At 33.4% G+C, this 19,259-nt stretch overlaps 1 protein-coding gene across 1 annotated transcript in view; it reads left to right on the top strand.

The window, feature by feature from the left end:
• Positions 1–19,259, top strand: part of RTTN (rotatin) — a 179,730-nt gene that overhangs the window by 128,707 nt on the left and 31,764 nt on the right. Inside the window, exons 39-45 of the mRNA XM_008564425.1 lie at positions 1,083–1,236; positions 8,877–9,014; positions 11,482–11,699; positions 16,532–16,637; positions 17,501–17,598; positions 17,755–17,757; positions 18,824–18,898. Of these exons, the coding sequence (XP_008562647.1) occupies positions 1,083–1,236; positions 8,877–9,014; positions 11,482–11,699; positions 16,532–16,637; positions 17,501–17,598; positions 17,755–17,757; positions 18,824–18,898 (792 nt within the window). The remainder of the gene's footprint in view (positions 1–1,082; positions 1,237–8,876; positions 9,015–11,481; positions 11,700–16,531; positions 16,638–17,500; positions 17,599–17,754; positions 17,758–18,823; positions 18,899–19,259) is intronic.

The following is a 19,259-nucleotide window of genomic DNA, read 5'->3' as shown; positions in this document are numbered from 1 at the left end:
TCACAGCAATAAGAAAATTAAATTTCACAAACTATTTGAGAAGTTTGTGAAGTGTGGAGCCATGTATACTTTTCTATAAAATAAGTCAGCAGATTAGATATAGGGAGGACATACTCATCAGAAGTAGGACAGAAGAACTATTTTGAAATAGTCTGAGACCATTCACCTTAGAAACATATACCCCTTCACAAGTGTAGAATGGTCTCTGACTCTTAATTACACTCTCATGACACCAGAATAGGAAGAGAGGAAAAACTCTCTGTGTGTCTGTGTGTGTGTGTGTGTCTGTGTGTCTGTGTGTGTGTGTCTGTGTGGAGAGAGAGAGACTGACTTCAGAATATCTCTATAAAGTTCACTTATATGGACTATCTCATTGTCTGAGGATAGTAGATAAATGAGACATCACAACTATTCTTTGTTACATATGCAGAGGATTTTTTTTTTTTTTAATTTGCCAGTTAATATTAATATTAGCGTCAGGTAAATTCCATAGATGGTTTTGTTGGTAATGTTGGAGAAGATTTAATTTTTTCTCTTATAATTAAGAATGTATTTTTATGCTGAAAGATAGTTGAGGGCAAAAATAGAACACATTTGCATTTTGTTTGTAGCACAAACTAGGCTGTTAGGCTAGCTTCCCCCCCACCGCCACTTGTGCACTTTGAAGGGTATTTTTGTAATCATTCCTTCTTTACAAAATTTTAGACTTTCCAGCTTTGGAATACCCTTTTCTGCTTCTTCCAGCATTGACTCCATAATTTAGCTACTTGAAAAGATATGAAGACTTCATTTCTTTAAGTGGAATCCAAAATTTAGCTTTGAAAATATTGCTTTGTTTGGTGTTGTTATAGTTGACATTATTAATGTGGCCATTAATAACATGTTTATAATGAAAGAAAAATAATGCTTTGCTAATTATTAGTTTCAGATCTTTAAGAATTATGATTAATATTTTATTAGTTTTCTATTAACTTATCATTCAAAGAGGTGATTTATTACGACTCATAATAAAGTAAAATACTTATCACTGCCATGGGCTTTTCATATATATTTTGTGGTACTTTATCTTCTTTTTCAAATAGATTTCCTTTCTCCTGGAATACCTGTCCTCTTTGTCCGGGCTTCTGCAATCATGTTTATTGGTAGATCCAGACCTTGTGATTCAGGATGAGCTTCTGAAACCTTTTATCACTAATATTATTGGAGTTCTCACCATATGCACTGAAGATGTGTTAGGTAAGCTTAATTTTTTTTAGTTTAGGATGGAGGTAAATAATACTGAGGAAAACAAAACTCTTACATGGCCCCAGATATTCAGTTCAAGGTTACTTTTTGGGTTGTTTTTGCCAGTGTTTTGGAAGGCTTTGATAATGTGTTTTATAGCTGGGATGCTTTTAAGTGGATCCAGGAGAGCACTTGAGGCAAATGTGTAGTATAAAAAAGGACCAGCCCTGTGCTGTCAGTTTAAATGAGGGCAAAGCTCTCTATGTCATGTTAGAAAGTTCATTGAGTTCTGGGTATCAGTTATTCTTATGAATTACGGCTGAGGCCAGATGACCTACTAATCAGTCATTTGCAATAGAAAGTATAAGGCTATGTAGCACATAATACCAGTTTCCAAGGTTCTAAATTATTGGAAAATATTCTATGATGAAAAGTTGGATGTAATGCTCTAGTAGTAGAGAAAATTAAAATAGTGTAGGATCTTTTCAAAATATTCTATAATAATTGTTTTAAAAGTTTAAGTAGTTTGTAATGAAGTAATTGAACATTTGGTAGTTCTGGGCTTTCTATTCATTCTTATTAGTCCTTTAAATTACATGGATTTGCTTGGTTTTAGGTCTGGAAAATGAAGTGCGTTATATCCAGCAAAGCAATCTCATCAGTGTTAAAATAATCCCAATGCTAGAGGAGCAGTAATGCCTTACTTGGAAATTTTACATATGGCAGTGATCCTATCTAAACTTTTTAGGTTAGACTATGCAATCTCAGCAAGCTGATATCACCCCTGCACCTTCAGGAGCAAAAATTGATTCTTGGAAGAAGGTGGTGAGGCAAACAACCTTAGATATTGCAGTGGCTCGTGGCCTCCAGCACAACTCTACCCAATAAAATCTTTTTACTTAGTATTGGATTCTTCTTGTTGGATTTTATTGGGTATCCTTCGAGAAGCATTGACATTGAGTTCACAGGAGATACTCAAGACATATATATATATATACATATATATATATATATATATATATGTATATATATATATATGTAATCTCCTGTGAACTCAATGTCAATGCTTCTCGAAGGATACCCAATAAAATCCAACAAGAAGAATCCAATACTAAGTAAAAAGATTTTATTGGGTAGAGTTGTGCTGGAGGCCACGAGCCACTGCAATATCTAAGGTTGTTTGCCTCACCACCTTCTTCCAAGAATCAATTTTTGCTCCTGAAGGTGCAGGGGTGATATCAGCTTGCTGAGATTGCATAGTCTAACCTAAAAAGTTTAGATAGGATCACTGCCATATGTAAAATTTCCAAGTAAGGCATTACTGCTCCTCTAGCATTGGGATTATTTTAACACTGATGAGATTGCTTTGCTGGATATAACGCACTTCATTTTCCAGACCTAAAACCAAGCAAATCCATGTAATTTAATGTATGTGCACACAAGACATATATATGCACACAAGATTAGTGCACACAAGTGTGATGGATAGATGGCTGCAGTTGAAGGACTTTTGATTGCTTGATTATAAAGTTATATGGCAAGACATGGTCTGTGTTTCTTAGCTGCTGTTGGCTGCCTTGGGTTGCTTTTTATTGATCCTCTTGGTTTTGTGTATGACTTGGGCTTTGAAAATTGAATAAAAATTGTATATAATGACGTTTCAGTCAATGACAGACCACCTATATGACGGTAGTCCCATAAGATGATAATGGCTATACCATATAGCCTAGGTATGTATCAGGCTATACTATCTAGGTTTGTATAAGTACTCTATGATGTTGATACAATGATAAAATTGCCTAATGAAGCATTTCTCAGAACATATGCCTGTCATTAAGTGAAACATGACTACATTTCATTACTTAATTATATAGAAATTATTTAACCCATTGTTCATTATGTCAAGTGCTGAAAGGAAAAAATGTCAACCATATCTATATGTATATTGAGCAGCTGGTTAAATTAAAAGTTACTTTTTCAACATGACTACATTTCATTACTTAATTATATAGAAATTATTTAACCCATTGTTCATTATGTCAAGTGCTGAAAGGAAAAATGTCAACCATATCTATATGTATATTGAGCAGCTGGTTAAATTAAAAGTTACTTTTTCATATCTAGCAAAAGGTAAAAATAAGTTTACTAAAATTATTTTTTAAGAAATTAAGTTTTTAATTTATTTTTCCTGGAAAAATAATAGTTTTGAATGATTTTATAAAAAAATGGATTATATTGTTATTGTGTGAATAGCACAAATGAATTATACAAATTGCTAATTCATGTATATCATTTGATACATTATAATGTGTATATTATAAAAGTTATTCAGCAAGTATAGTTATAAAGTTAAGTTAAATGTTACTAGCTTTTTAATTTTATTTAACTTTCACCTTAAATATTTTATTTGGTCATTTGTAGGCCTGTATTAAATTTAAAAAGTAAGCTTTATATGTCATCTTTTTATGTATAAAGTGCAGACACGGGGGTACTTCAAAAAGTTCGTGGAAAGATTCATGTTATCTTTCAATTCTATTTTTCCACAAACATTTTGAAGTACCATCATATATGTATAGTATATAAACAGATATATCTGTGAAATTACAATTTCATGGGGATGGCAATGAGGAAAGATATCTAAAAAAAAAGCTGTTAATGATAAAATGATTGAGAAACACCAAGGATTGCTGTAATCCAAGCTTCCCTAGAAAGTGCTATTTTTAAATACTTCATGGGTGCTGCAGAACACCTAGAGGGAAGTATTCAGTTTACTTTGTACTGGGGTTTGACAAACTCCATTACAAAGTGTCCTCAGAAATCTACTGCTGTCCAGCTTTCATTTACCCAAGTACAGAGATGGGAAAATGTGCCCCTTTCCTAGAAGGTTAATTGCTACATTCCTAGCCAGAGGCAAAGCTTCAGAATCCTCTTTTGTTGTCATAATTTTTTGAGTGTGTGTGTGGGGTGACACTCTTTTTGGTTCTTCAGAGCAATTCCTCTTTCTTTTTTGCTTTGATCTTAGCAAAACATATTTTCCTTTTCACATCTGCACTAAGGTGATACAAGGGGTAAGGAAAATAGGAGTCTTCTCTCTTTTGTTCTTAGTCTAGCTAATGGTTCTTCAGTTTTGTTTATCTCTTCAAAAAACCCACCTTTCATTGTATTTGGGGTTTTTTTGGTTTGTATTTTGTTTACTTCTGCCCTGATCTTTATTATTTCTTTTTGTCTACTGATTTTGGTATTGGTTTGTTATTGCTTTTCTAGTTCTTTGAGGTGTAGTTGTTTATTTGAAATCTTTCCACTTTTTGATGCAAGTATCTATTGTTATAAACTTCCCTCTTTGTATTGCTTTTGCGCATTCCATAGGTTTAATATGTTGTTTCTATTTTCATTTGTTTCAAAGGATTATTTTTATATTAATTTCTTTATTGACCCATTAGTCATTCAGGAGCATGTTTAATTTTGATGTATTTGTACAGTTTCTAAAGTTCCTCTTGTTGTTAATTTCTAGTTTTATTTGGTTGTGGTCTGAAAAGATATGTGATATGATTTTGATTTTTCAAAATTTGTTGAGGCTTATTTTATGGCCTGAATAAGAAAAAAAGAGAGAAGACCTAAATGAATAAAATTACAAATGAAACAAGAGACATTACATTTGATACCACAGAAAAACAAAAAATCATTAGAGTCTGTTGTGAACAACTATATGCCAACCAATTGGAAAACCTATAGGAAGTGAATAAATTCCTGGACACAAGAATAAACTAAGAAGAAATAGAAAACCTTAACAGACCAATAATGAGTAATGAGATTGAAACATTAATAAAAAGTCTATCAACAAAGAAAAACCCAGAACCAGATAGCACTGCCGAATTCTACCAAACTTTAAGAGAACAAACACCAGTTCTTCTCAAAATATTCAAAAAAATTGAAGAGGAGGGAATTCTTGCACACACTCTATGAGTCCAGCATTACCCTGATACAGAATCAGACAAGGACAAGAAAACTATAGGCCAATATTCCTGATTTAACATAGATGCAAAAATTCTAACCTAGCAAACTAAATCCAGCAGCACATCAGAAAGATTATATACCATGGTCAAGTGGGATTTATCCCAGGGATGCATGAATGGGGTCAACATACGTAATCAGTAAATGTGATACATCACATCAACAGAATGAAGGACAAAAGCCATTTGATTATCTCAATATATTCAGGAAAAACATTTGATAAAAAATTTAACATCCCTTCATGATAAAAAAAACTCAACAAATTAAGTATAGAAGGAAAGCACTTCAACACAATAAAGACTCTATATGACAAACCCGCAGCTAATATCTTACTGAATGGGGGAAAGTTGAAAGCTTTTTCTCTAAGAACAGGAACATGACAGGGATACCCACTTTCACCACTCTTTCAACATAGTGCTAGAGATCCTAGCCAGAGCAATTAGAAGAGAAAGACATAAAGGGCATTCACATTGGAAAAGAGGAAGTTAATTTGTTTCTGTTTGCAGACTACATGATCATATATAGAGAGAAACCCAGAGACTTCACCAAAAAACTTTTAGAAGCGATAAATGAATTCAGTAAAGTTGCAGAATACAAAATCAACGTACAAAAGTCAACAGTGTTTCTATACACCAAGAATGAACTAGCAGAAAAAGAAATCAATAAAACAACCCCATTTACAATAGCTACAAAAAATGTACCTAGGAATAAATTTAACCAAGGAGATGAAAGATTTCTACAATCAAAATTGCAAAACACTTAAGAAAAGGCTTTAAAAGCAAGGCAACAAAAGCAAAAACAGACAAATGGGATGAAAAAAATTAAAGAGGACCCAAAGTGATGTACAGATTTAAGTAATCCCTGTCAAAATATCAACACCAGTCTTCACAGAAATAGGAAAAAGAATCCTAAAATTTATGTGGAACAACAGAAGATCCCAGTAGCCAAAGCAATCTTGAGTAAAAAGAACCAAGCTGGAGGCATTTTACCACTTGACTTCAAAATATACTGCAAAGCTATAGTAACCAGAACAGCATGGTCCTGTCATTAAAACAAACACATGGACCAATAGAACAGAATGGAGTGCCCCCAGAATAAACCAATGGATCTACAGCTTTTCAACAAAGGCATCAAACACATACATTGGGGAAAGGACAACCTCTTGAATTAATGGTGGTGAGAAAATTAGATGTCCATATGGTAGGGAATGAAACTAGACCCCTGACTCTCAGTACATAGAAAAATAAACTCAAAACAGATTAAAGACTTAAATGTAAGACCTGAAACTATAAAACTACTAGAAGAAAACATGGGGGAAACACCTCAAGACGTTGATCTGGGAAAAGATTTTATGAAGAATTTAAAAGCATAGGCAACAAAAGTAAAAATGGACAAATAGGACTACATCAAGCTAAAAAGCTTCTGAACAGCAAAGGAAATAACAGAGTGAAGAGGTAACCAGCAGAATGGAAGAAAATATTTGCAAATTATTCATCCAACAAGCAATCACTATCCAGAATATACAAAGAACTCAAAGATCTTACTCAACAGCAAAGACAGCCTAACAGCTTTATTTAAAAAATGGGCAAATGAGCTGAATAGACATTTCTCAAAAGAAAACATACAGATCACCAACAGGCATATGAAGAAATGTTCAACATCACTAATCAGGGAAATGCAAATCAAAACCACAATCATATATTATCTCATGCCAGTTAGAATGGCTATTATCAAAAAAAAAAAACATGCTGGCAAGTATGTGGAGAAAAGAGAACTCTTATACACTGTTGGTGGGAACATAAATTAGTATAACTATTATGCCAGTTAGAATGGCTATTATCAAAAAAAAAACATGCTGGCAAGGATGTGGAGAAAAGAGAACTCTTATACACTGTTGGTGGGAACATAAATTAGTATAACTATTATGGAATACAATGTGGAGGTTCTTGAAAAAAACTACAAATAGAGCTATAATTTGATCCAGCAATGTCACTACTCGGTGTTTATCCAAAGGAAAGGAAATCATTATATCAGAGAGATAGTGGCCCCTTCCCCCATGTTTATTGCAGCACTATTCACAGTAACCAAGATATGGAATCCACCTAACTATAATTTGATCCAGCAATGTCACTACTCGGTGTTTATCCAAAGGAAAGGAAATCATTATATCGGAGAGATAGCGGCCCCTTCCCCCATGTTTATTGCAGCACTATTCACAGTAACCAAGATATGGAATCCACCTAATTATGCATCAACAGATGAATGGATAAAGAAAAGGTGGTATACATACACAGTGGAATACTACTCAGCCATAAAAATGCATGAAATCCTGTCATTTGGGGCAATATGGGTGAGTCTGGAGGACATTATGTTAAGTGAAAGAAATCAAGAACAGAAAGATAAATACTGCATGTTCTCATATGTCAGAGCTAAAAATGTTGAGCTCATGGAAGTGGATAGTAAAATTGGGGTTACTAGAGGTTGGGAAGGGGAGGGGGAAGGGGAGGGAGGATAGGGAGAGGTTGATTAATGAATACAAGCTTACAGCTAGATAGGACGAATAAGTTCTAATGTGGTATAGTAGTGCTAGGTGTTTATAAATATCAATAATTGTGTATTTTCAAATGGCTAGAAGAGAGGAGTTCCAGTGTTCTCAACACAAACGATAAATGTTTTTGGTGATGGATATGTTAATTATCCTGACTTGATCATTACACATTGTATTCATGAATCAAAATATTATTCTGTACCCCATAAATATGTACAATTATTATGTGTCAATTAAAATTTTTAAAAAAGATTTAATAGGAAAAAAGGTAGGTATTTATTGTTATTGTTTAATATTAATAGTTGTGACCTCATGGCTTTTTCAAAAGACAGTAATAATTTGTATATCCACTAGCAATAGAAAGTTCCACCACCCCACATTATTCATTAAGACATTAATCATTCATGAGAAAATTTTAGTGTTTTGTCATTTAGAATAATGTTAGTCATTAGTCTTCATTATATCTAAGTGGTTTATTTCTACTTTTGTCTTACTTAGTGTGTGCATTTGAATTGCTGCTCTCAGCATCTGTACATATGGTGGTACAGTTTCTCCTCTCAACTTGCTAGGATAATGAATTGACAAATTTCCTGATGTTGAACCATCTTTGCATTTCTGGAATAAAACCTCCATGGTCATAAGTTGATACGCATTCAATACCTTGCTGGATTCTTTGTGTCAATATTATACTTAAAATGTTTATATTTAATAAAAAACAAAAATAGAAAACTTACTTTTATACAAGTATCACAAACAATGATATTTTTTAATAATGTGCCCAAGTAGTTCTGAAGTTATGGCTTAACACTTGATTTGTTACACTTTCTGATTGCTGTTGAGTATGCTTTAAAAATAAGAGGGTTTGTGAGTGTGTCTGTGTGTAAGAGGGTGGAGTGGAGGTATATTTAGGAAGCAATGGAAGCAAGAAGTTAATTGAAATATATTTTGAATAACGTCAAATAATATTTGTCTTCATTTGACAAGTGTGTACCTCTTATTTTAGTGTAGTGAAATGCCTTTGGTGAGTTTTGTATTTTGAAAGGTTCTTTTTTTCTTTGTGTTAATAACTTGAAACGTTTGATTAATTTTATAGATGTAGAGTTAATATCAGCTTTTTATCACACATGGACACATTTATTTAACCTTCTGGCCACACTCCTGAGAAAAGCTGGTGATGTCTCTCTTCCATTTGTTACCATGGCTCTGGCTAAGCACTGGTCATCAATGATTGGTAAGAAGATACTGTGTCACAGACTTAGGTCTTTCTGCTAATGAAAATTAAGATAATTATCATACCTGATCAGATGTGTAACTTATCTAAAATTGAGTAATTATGGCATGGCATATGACAGAGATACCAGGGTGCTTGCTTTGAGAAACTTACAATGCTTTTAAGGAGCCCCCCAAAAATGCATTTTTGATTAATTGAAATGTATTTCAAGATACCGTAAAAACAAGTAGGAAAAGCCTGTGGTTTTATGAAGATACATATGATAGGGTTATAAAACAATGACATATATTTTCTTGTATTGGTATCTTTTCTGGCATATATACACTGTATGTATGTAAATCTGCATATATAAAATCTCATATACATGATAACATGGAACATTATAATAAAAATACCATCTTGTTTCAAGACATCAGGATTTTCTTACAGCACAAAAATGCTAAGAATACAGTATAATTATTTTTATAAGATGTTTTCCATATAAAATAGTTGTCCACTAAAATAAACGATTTTTAAATGATCTTTAATTTTTCATAGTCTTTAATTTTTCATAGTCTTCTGTTCTAAATCTTAGCATAGTGAGAAACCTTTTTTTATGTAAATGTTTATAACTAACATTTAACATACCTTTTAAAATAATCTGTTTAAATGTATTCAGAATTGAGTTCTTTCAAGTTTCCAAGTTATCTAGTAATTCAACTGACTGATTTTTTAACATTTATTTTATCTTTCATCAGTCTGTAAACTTAAATATATGATACAGTTTTTAACAAGAGTGGTAGTTTTGAAGTAAGATTTATGAGGAAATACATATTCAACAAGAAATAGAATTGTTAGTTTTCTGGATATAGGAGTTCTGAGCCTACCATAAGGAGTACAGTGTTCATGTTGGAGATCATTATTTTATTAAAGGAGATAGAAATTGAAAGAGATTGACTTAATGAGAGATTGACATTGAGATTTTCCTCTTGCATTCATTGGGGGAAGATTAGTTTGCCACCTGAATTACCAATAATATAAAGCAAAATGCTACTCACATGAGGTACTGGAGCTACCTAGTTAAATCTGGCCTGCTACCTGTTTTGGTAAATAAAATTTTATTGGAGCACAGCCACACTCATTCATTTATTTATTGCCTATGGCTGCTTTCATGCTACAACAGTTGAGATGAATAGTTGTGATAAAGACAATGATCTGCGAAGCATAAAGTATTTACTCTCTGGCCCTTTACAGAAAAAGTTTGCAGAACTCTACCTGACACTGTTTACCTGACACTATTTCCCTAGTGGTAAATAAATACATATTAAATTCAAAACTTTATTACAAAATATACACAGTTTTATATAATAATAGTGCTAATCAAAAATAATTTCCTAAATAAACCATTTTGATAAAATTAATGTTAATGAAAACATAACTAATAAAAATGATCATTGATATTCCTTACCATGTTGTTATTTTTGTTTTTTGTTTTTTTATCAACTTCCATCCCATGTACCCATATACATTTAAAATATCTTATGGTCATTCTATAACTTATGTTACCTATAACAGTCTTTTCTCAAACTTGACTAATATTTGGACATCATTTAAATGAACGTAATTCTTATGAAACCCTAGTGCTAACTACATTTTTTTTTATGTTACTTAAATTAGTATAACCCTAAATCTAAGTAGAAATTCTTATGGTTATAATTCTCACACAGGAGAAATAAAAAATAATATAAAAATCAAACATAAAATTCAATAGTTATCAAGTTAATAAAATTAATGTAGTACAACAAATACTACTTTGATTGAACTAAATCAGTGCTCACAACAGGAAATTAATAATGAATGATTCAATGTCAATTTGGCTTGACTATTCTTTCCACTTGGTATTATGTTTGCAAATCAGTTCATAACCACTCATGTACTATTTGAACTACTATGAAACCTTTGTACCTACATCATGCCAACTCTGCATACTAAGTCTTGCTTTTAAGTATTATTTGGCACCAACTTGTTTGAAAACAGAAACAATCTCACTTATCATGTGGTAATGTAGAAGATCCAGAGTATAGTTATAGTACTTTTTTTTAAGGTTAGTACCGAAATCAAAATTAAAAAGTTAAAAATTTTTGAAACTCTATGTATACCTGTAGACCCCAAAGGATCAAAACTCATCTACGTATAATCCTCTTATTTGGGGTCTTAGCAAATATTATGTATATGCACATTTGTAGGCTCTCTCTCTCTCATGTAAAGAAAAAACCCATATAATGAAAATTAGACTCCTTGACTTACTGTGTCATCTTATTACTGACTGTTTAAGATTTTTAAACGCTCGAGTTATTCTTACTATACTTGAACTATTGATAGCTTTAATAGTAATAAGAAAGCTGTAAACTTAATCAAATCAATTTGATTATCTTTGTTTAATTTTGAAGAAATTTTCAAACATTTTCATCTGAAATTATTCTTTTAGATATGTTCTGCAAATGTGTGGGCTTGTCTGTCACATGCCCTACCCTGTTTACTGCCAGCCTGCAATTTTTTTCTATTCTCTTGACTGAGGAAGCAAAAAGGGGTCTTCAGGGTAAGGACAAAGCAAGTTTGTGTCACAGTCCAACAATGGCTTCACTTCTTGATAAAACTCAGGAAAATCAGAAATCACTAGAACGACTTCATGAAGTAATTCTTCAGGTATGTGATTTTTTTGTTTTTTGAAAGCTTTATTTAATGTTTAAATTAATTGAATTTCAGTCTTGGTCTAGCTAAAAAATTTTTTAGTCATTTGAATGAAAAAGTAATTAATGCTCATTATGACTGTTTAAATAATACAAAAGTATATAAACTTAAATAACTATCTCCCCTCCAGTCTCACTGCTCTGATGCTGACTAGTTTCTTTAATGACTATGATGTAAAAATTTGCTGTGAAATAGTACTAATCTAAATCCAGCAGTTTAGCAAAACAGCGTTCTATATTATGACCAAAGGGTATATTTCAGGAATGCAGCTATAATTCAGAACTTATTGCCCTTTTAATGCTATGTCTGCATCTCTGAAAATATATTCAAATTGATGTTTGATTTATATAAATGGGCCATATATTTTTGTGGATGGTTAATGTGTATAGAAGTAGGCAGACTTGGTTGGTACACTTGTGAGAAAATACCCCCTTTCCACACCCTGCTGCCTGTTCTGTCTTATAAACTTGTTTATACAATCTAAAAATATAAGCCAAGAATTTTATTCATCAAAAAACATTTTAAAATCACTAATATATTTTTTCATAAGTAGTTTAACAATTAAAAAAACTAGAAGTGTTTCCTAAGTTAATGTTGCATATTGTTTTTTACAAATAGGAATATTACTAGACTTTTCAATATTAAGAATCATCTTTTTAATAATCTATTTTATGAGTTTTGTCTTCTCATGGAATGGTTGGAAAGTAGTATAATTGTGAATTGTGAAGAATTTGCTTCAGCTTCCCTATCAGCCGGGGATATTTTACAAAGACAGAAGGTTGTTCCCATCTTCCGATTTGTTGCAGTCTCTTTTGCTGCTTAGAATTTGGACATTTTCGCCCCTTTTCTGTCTGAGAGTCATGGTCATACAGATATTTTTGGTATGACCACCTGTACATTACATCAGCCTTGATTATGTTGAGATGCAGAAAAGGCCTGTAGGAAGAGAGGAGAATATGCTCCCTGGTCCATAACTGGAAGCTGTCCTGTGGAGGGTGTCAGAGGGCTCCTCAGGGACCTTTGTCTCCCCTGCCGTACAGAATCTGGTTGCCTTTCCAGCACAGTTGAGAAACCTGATGAGGAGTCCCCCACATTTTCTCATCTGTCTTCAGCATCTCCCTCTGAAGCCCGGATCTCTAGGGGAAAAGTGGGCCTCACAGGGTTCCTGTAAAAGCCACTTTTTCTTGGAGGCCACAGCTTCTCTGTAGCTACTACCTTATTCTTATTCCATTCAACTCTTCTTAGTTGAAAACAAAACCTGGATGTTTTCCCAGTTGTCTCATTCCCCAGCAGAACAGACTTTATTCCGCCAATGATTAACTGTCTGATTTAAAGAGTGCTATAAGCAGGAAGACTCAAAATCACAACTTTTCACAAGTCTCCCATCCCCACCTCCTGATTCCATTTAATTATTAATTTCCTAGTTTTTGCTTTGGTGGAGCACTTTTCTCCTGGGAAAAGGCCTTTGTGCTTGTCAGCATGCTTTCCTCATCAGAGAATTTAACTGACCTCCCTCAGAGAAGAGTGCTGTGAGGACAATGTGCTTGGCCCATTCTCCCCTGCCTATGTCAAGTGCCAGATAGATCTGGCAGCCTGGCTCCTCATGGGCTCTGTGGTTCCTGCAGCCTCCTGCTGGACCTGGTGAAATTGAAAGACTTCCAGCCAGGCTGTGCCAGACCTATTTTATTTCTTAACTATTTTCTCTCGTTAGTGGTGCTGTGCTTCAAGGGTCCAAGATTAGACTCATGATAAGTATGGATCTGTGTAGGGTGATGAGCCAGCTTATGATAGTGTACATAGGAAAAACTCTGTGCCAGAAGAATTGGCAAAATTTACATTGCCTTTATTTTTCCCTAATACTATGTAATATTCATTATAAAAGTTATTGCTCATAATCTTTTGATATTACTTACTTGGCCAAAGAAAATGAGGTATTCTGTAGCCACAGGATATCTCAATGATTTTCCTAATGACTAGCTAATCTTCCTCACCATTTCTTCCAAAGTAGAGAAGATTAAAAGAGTATTCTATGTAGATATGGATATATTAGCCAGTTACTTAAACCATGTTTCCTAATAAATCATGCTCTTCATGTTCATGTTAACAGTAGAATTTGTATATATAGCATTTGTTAGAAGGACACAGGCAAGTTTAAGACAAAGGAAGTGAAGAGAGGGGAATTGTACCCATGGCATACTCAGGAGAAAATGTGTGCCTGATATAAGGCAGGGCAGTTATTAATGCTCGTTAAACTACAAACACTATTTTCTTTGTCCTACGGAAAGATGATATGCAAATTAAAATATTATTAGAATACATTAAATATCAATCATAAATAATATGTGTATCTTACTATATGTCATGTAGGTTGTGCGTTGTGCCACGTGGTATATAAAGCAAACTACAGTATTTAGATTATCAGAAGAAACAGTATTCTAAAATTTATATCCTTTGAAGGGGTATTTAAATTCTCTGTAAAGCCATACTCAAAAAAAAAATTAGATGCGGGACCTTATGCAGATGACTTAACCTCTTGTGATTCAGTTCTTCAGATGCAAAATGAGAGGATTATATTGCATTATTGTTAAATTTTAGCTGCTTCTGAAATTCTCCATCCTTCTAATAAATTACTATATTGGAACTTAAGTTAAAATATCTTGGCAGAGTATCTTTTAAGTGGCAGTTTTACAGCACTATCCCATGGGGGATACATGTGGAAATGATGCATATTTATATCTTAAGTCATGTGTAAGCTTATTTTTGTCTTAAGTACATTTTGAGGTGGTTCAGAGTTTGAATATTCTCAAAAAATTATTAGCTGTCTGTTGCCCGTAAAATATTGAATACATTTGACTTTGTGGAAATTTTACCTTTTATAGTAGCCCCCCCTCCACAATCCATGGTTTCATTTTCTGCAGTTTCAGTTACCCATGACCTGAAAATATTAAATGGAAAATTCCAGAAATAAACAATTCATAAGTTTTAAATTGCACACCGTTCTGAGTAGCATGATAAAATCTTGAGCCATCCCTCCTCGTCCTTCTCTGTCCCTGCCCACACAAGTCACCCACCCCTTTGTCTAGCACATCCACGCTGTATATATATATACTATGTGCCCTTCAGTTACTTCATAGCTGTCTCAGTTACCAGATCAGCAGATCACACTCTGTCCCTGCCCACACAAGTCACCCACCCCTTTGTCTAGCACATCCACGCTGTATATACTATGTGCCCTTCAGTTACTTCATAGCTGTCTCAGTTACCAGATCAGCAGATCACAGGAAGAGTGAGCACAATGCAAGAAGATATTTTGAGAGAGAGAGAGACCACATCCACATAACTTTTACTATAGGACATTGTTATAAATGTTCTATTTTATTATTAGTTACTGTTATCTCTTACCGTGCCTAATTTATAAATTAGACTTTATCCAAGGTATGTACGTATAGGAAAAAACATAGTATACATAGGGTTCAGTATTATCTGTAGTTTTGGAAATGTATCCCCTGTGGATAAGCAGGGAGTAACAAAGTCAATGTGTTTCATTGACAAATAGATATAGATAACAAGATTAGTAAAACTCTCTAATGTAATAGGTTTTGCCTGTAATTGATATGTTGAATTTTTACTCCTTATGTGTTGATGAATGTTTACAGTAATTAAAAAGACTATTTTTTACATTAAGTATCTTTTGGAAAGAAAGAAAAAAGTCTTGACCTAAGATTCCCTAGATCACTTAATTTCAAAAGGGATTGATCTAGAAAGGGCATAAAATTTAGATAAATTTCATCGAGTTCTCTTATTTTCTTTCTACCTGTGGTTGATAAAAAAAAAAGACAAATTATTTCTTGCTCTGTAGCCTCTTGATATATTTTTTCCCTTTTTATGTATTCACATTACCCAATAGCTAGTTATCTGTCCCTTGAGCTTGTTCTCAGCCTTCCTACTTTCAGGCTTCTCACACTTTAAGCCGTGTCCATCTGCCCTGTGTACAGATGCTCAGGCTACTTCAGTCTGCCATAAGTGCTACATGAAAAGCCTTACCTCTTCCCACTCCCATCCCCCAATTACTACATATAGTAGGTAGTTAATGCTTTTCAGTGGGATCAACTTAGTTTTTCTCAGATTGCTATTATATGCAGGTTAAATAATGATTTGTCTATGAGGGTGATTTTCCTATTAATGGTGAGCATTATAGACAGATTAGAATTTTCATTGGTAAGTATGATCGTACTCCAGTTATATTCATTTCTATAAGAGTCAAAAATATTAAGAAATTATTTTTTTGGAAAAATATGTTATATGACAGGTATGTGTGACTGTAGAAATGAAAGGTGGAGAGAACCAAATCACCCAAGATACATGGGTATGTTAGGTGGAAATGGAGGGAGGGGAATGTGTCATCTGAAAGGAGAAAGGAGGAATTTGATGACAGTTCTCTTGTAGAACAGTTTTCCAAGGATCTGTTTTAAATAGTTACATATGTACATATATGCCCTAGTGAGTTTAAGTGCATGAACTTGCTATGTGTTAATACTAAATAAAGCATTTTGTGTAAATGATGAATCTTTGAGAATGATTGTTGGTCTTTTCCATATTATAAATTTCTTTTACAGCCTTATCCACATAGCATTCTCAAATATTAATAATTTATCAAATTCCATTGAATTTCGTATCATAGTTGAAACTTAACAATACCTTTTAAGTAGAACAAGTCTTTTATTCACAACAGTTTTGCTCCAGATTAAATTTTTTTTTCAAGGCAGTTCGATCTATATTCTCTGCAGTGCTATGAAGGAAAATCCTCCAAAGATATCCTGAAAAGAGTTGCTACAAATGCATTGATGTCACTTCTGGCTGTCAGCAGAAGAGCACAGAAACATGCTTTGAAAGGTCAGCCACACAATACATCAACTGTTTTTATGGCGTATTGTCAATTCATGTATTTTGCTGCTTCATCATTTTAATTTTCTTTGGACTCAAAATGTAAAGATCTTATAATCTTAGTGTTACTAAAAAAAAAATAGATTTTTAAAAATATGAAAACAGTAAACATGCATTACTTTTTTTTTTTTTTGGTCCTTTTTGTGACCGGCTGCACCTCGCTCAGCCAGTGAGCGCATTGCACCGGCCATCCCTATATAGGATCCGAACCTGCGCCACGGGCTCGGTCCAAACATGCATTACTTTTAAAATAAAAAAGATTATATATGTAGATAGTTTTTTGTTTAATGTGTAATGATTCTTACTCTAGAGAGTCTATATGTAAATATTAGAGAAGTTATAAAAAAGTAATATGTTATTCAGTTTCATGATAAATATTAGTATCCGCAAGCACATTCTGCAACATGAAAAAAAATAAAGCGACATAGTTTTGGTGGTAAAAACAACTAAAAATGACAGCATCAACTGATCCTATTTTCATATAAATTTCCCCTCTAGAGTGTTGTAATTTCTCATCTGGACATTAGAGAACACAGGTCTGAGAGCTGAAAGAGAATAACAGCAACATCAAATGCATTAATTTCAACTGTGGTTTGCTACTAAAATAAATTATGCATGTCTCAAAACATGAATTAGATTTGGGGAGCACTCTGACTCATTAATCTCTCACTGAAAATACTAAGGTGAAGTAGGTCAGAAATATAAAATGTTTTGGTTATTTTGTTTGTTTTTGAGAATCTGGTAGTTATACGTGGTGTTAACTTATTTGGAAATGGACTATCCTTTTGACTGTTATAGATTCTGTCTTTCAGCCAGTCTCATAGAAAACTGCATGGAGCAGATGAAGCGCATTAATGCACAACTGAATCTAGATTCTCTGAGGCCTGGGAAGGCAGCACTGAAAAAAAAGGTAACTCTGAATTCTAAAATTCTGGGATAAAGGAATGCACGTATCCACAGACCATCTCTCTTAGTGCCCTGGTGCCTATAAATGAACACAAAGTTGAAGTAAGTGTCTGACTTAGAAGAAAGTTTGTCAGATAAATGAATGGTATTTCTACATTAGGAGGTTGTTGGCATTTTTTTGGTCATAATTCTCACTTGAAGATCTTTAGATAATACTTATATATTATGTATTTTTGTTATTATAAGCATTTAGAAGTACCCACATGTGCTCGATACTATACCAGATAAAATTTTTATACTACAAAAAGAAAATCTATCTCTCAAAGCAAGCCCAGTTCACTAAGAATGAGATCCATAATGACTATAATTTATTAAGTGTTTACTATACACCAGGCACTATTCAAACATTTTGTGTTTATTATCTCATGAACAAACACTCATGACAGCATAGTTATGCAACTGGTGATTGATGAAACCAGTATTTGCTGCTATGTTTAGGTGGTTGCAGAGCTGGTATTCCTCATCTCTGTTTATATCCTTCTGTGGCTTCTGAATGTCTCTTCTAGAGTTGAGTCTGCAAGACTCAAGTTCAAACTAAATGTTCATGTAAACTTGTATTAACATGGTTATTATACAATATCTATGGTTAATAATATCTACCACAGAGGCTTATTCAGAAAGTGAATGTGTCTGTGTTTGTATAACTATATAAATATACATATATGTGTGTGTAGGTAGGGCTATTATAGCAGCCCTCTATGTAGCAACTAGTTTCTACTGCATTTGATAAGAAATAAGACAAAGCCTTATGTAATAATTTAATTGATACAGGGTTTGATTATGTTTGTCAGTTTCTTTTCTTGCCTCTTTTTCTTTTTCTTTAGCCTAAGGCCCTTACTTTATCATTGAGAAAGTCAGCCAAAACTTGATATGATTGAAAACCAGTCAGTACCCGCCTCACTTTATTGAGATGAAACATGGAGGCTATCATATATCCAAGTTCCATGCTTGATAGAACAGAAATAGCTTTTTCATAGTGGATGCGCTTCTTGAGATATGGTCATCTTTTAGTGATCATTAGCTTGTCAGTCTCCTCAATGTTACGGTGGTCAGATGTGATTAGAGCACAGCTGCCTTGTACTGTGACCCAGAGGGGAAGGAATTACTACATATAAAAAGTGGAGTATGCTGTTGCGTTCACATTTTCCAACTACTTTTTATTTAAACAGGATGGTTTTATTAAAGAGTTAAGCAGTGCCATGCAGCTCCTAAGAAACTGTCTTTATCAAAATGAAGAATGTAAAGTAAGTAAAGCTTCTTCTCAGAATTCTAATAGCAGTGCAGGTGTTGAGCAGTTTAATTTTTATATGGCAGGCATACAGGAGGAGAATGGAAAACTATTTGAATTTTCTTTTTTTAGATGCTCACTTAGCTGGTCCTTAAACTCAGTGGTAATTCTCAGAAATGGTGTACCCAGTCTCATTATTCTTCAGTGCTGATTGCATTTCTTGTTCATATCAGTGTTTTAACTTTAACTTTATCACTGAAATATCTTTAGCTTCACAAATTTTAGTCTCATTATGTACTGTTATGCGTTTCAAATGTTTTTTTACTTGGATGGAATGAATGGATGGGTGTGTCTTATAAGGTGGATTCTTTCAAAGG

The sequence above is a fragment of the Galeopterus variegatus genome, unplaced genomic scaffold (genome assembly GCF_000696425.1).
Source record: "Galeopterus variegatus unplaced genomic scaffold, G_variegatus-3.0.2 Scaffold186, whole genome shotgun sequence".
NCBI lineage: Eukaryota > Metazoa > Chordata > Mammalia > Dermoptera > Cynocephalidae > Galeopterus > Galeopterus variegatus.
This window is presented reverse-complemented; position numbering and strand designations above follow the sequence as displayed.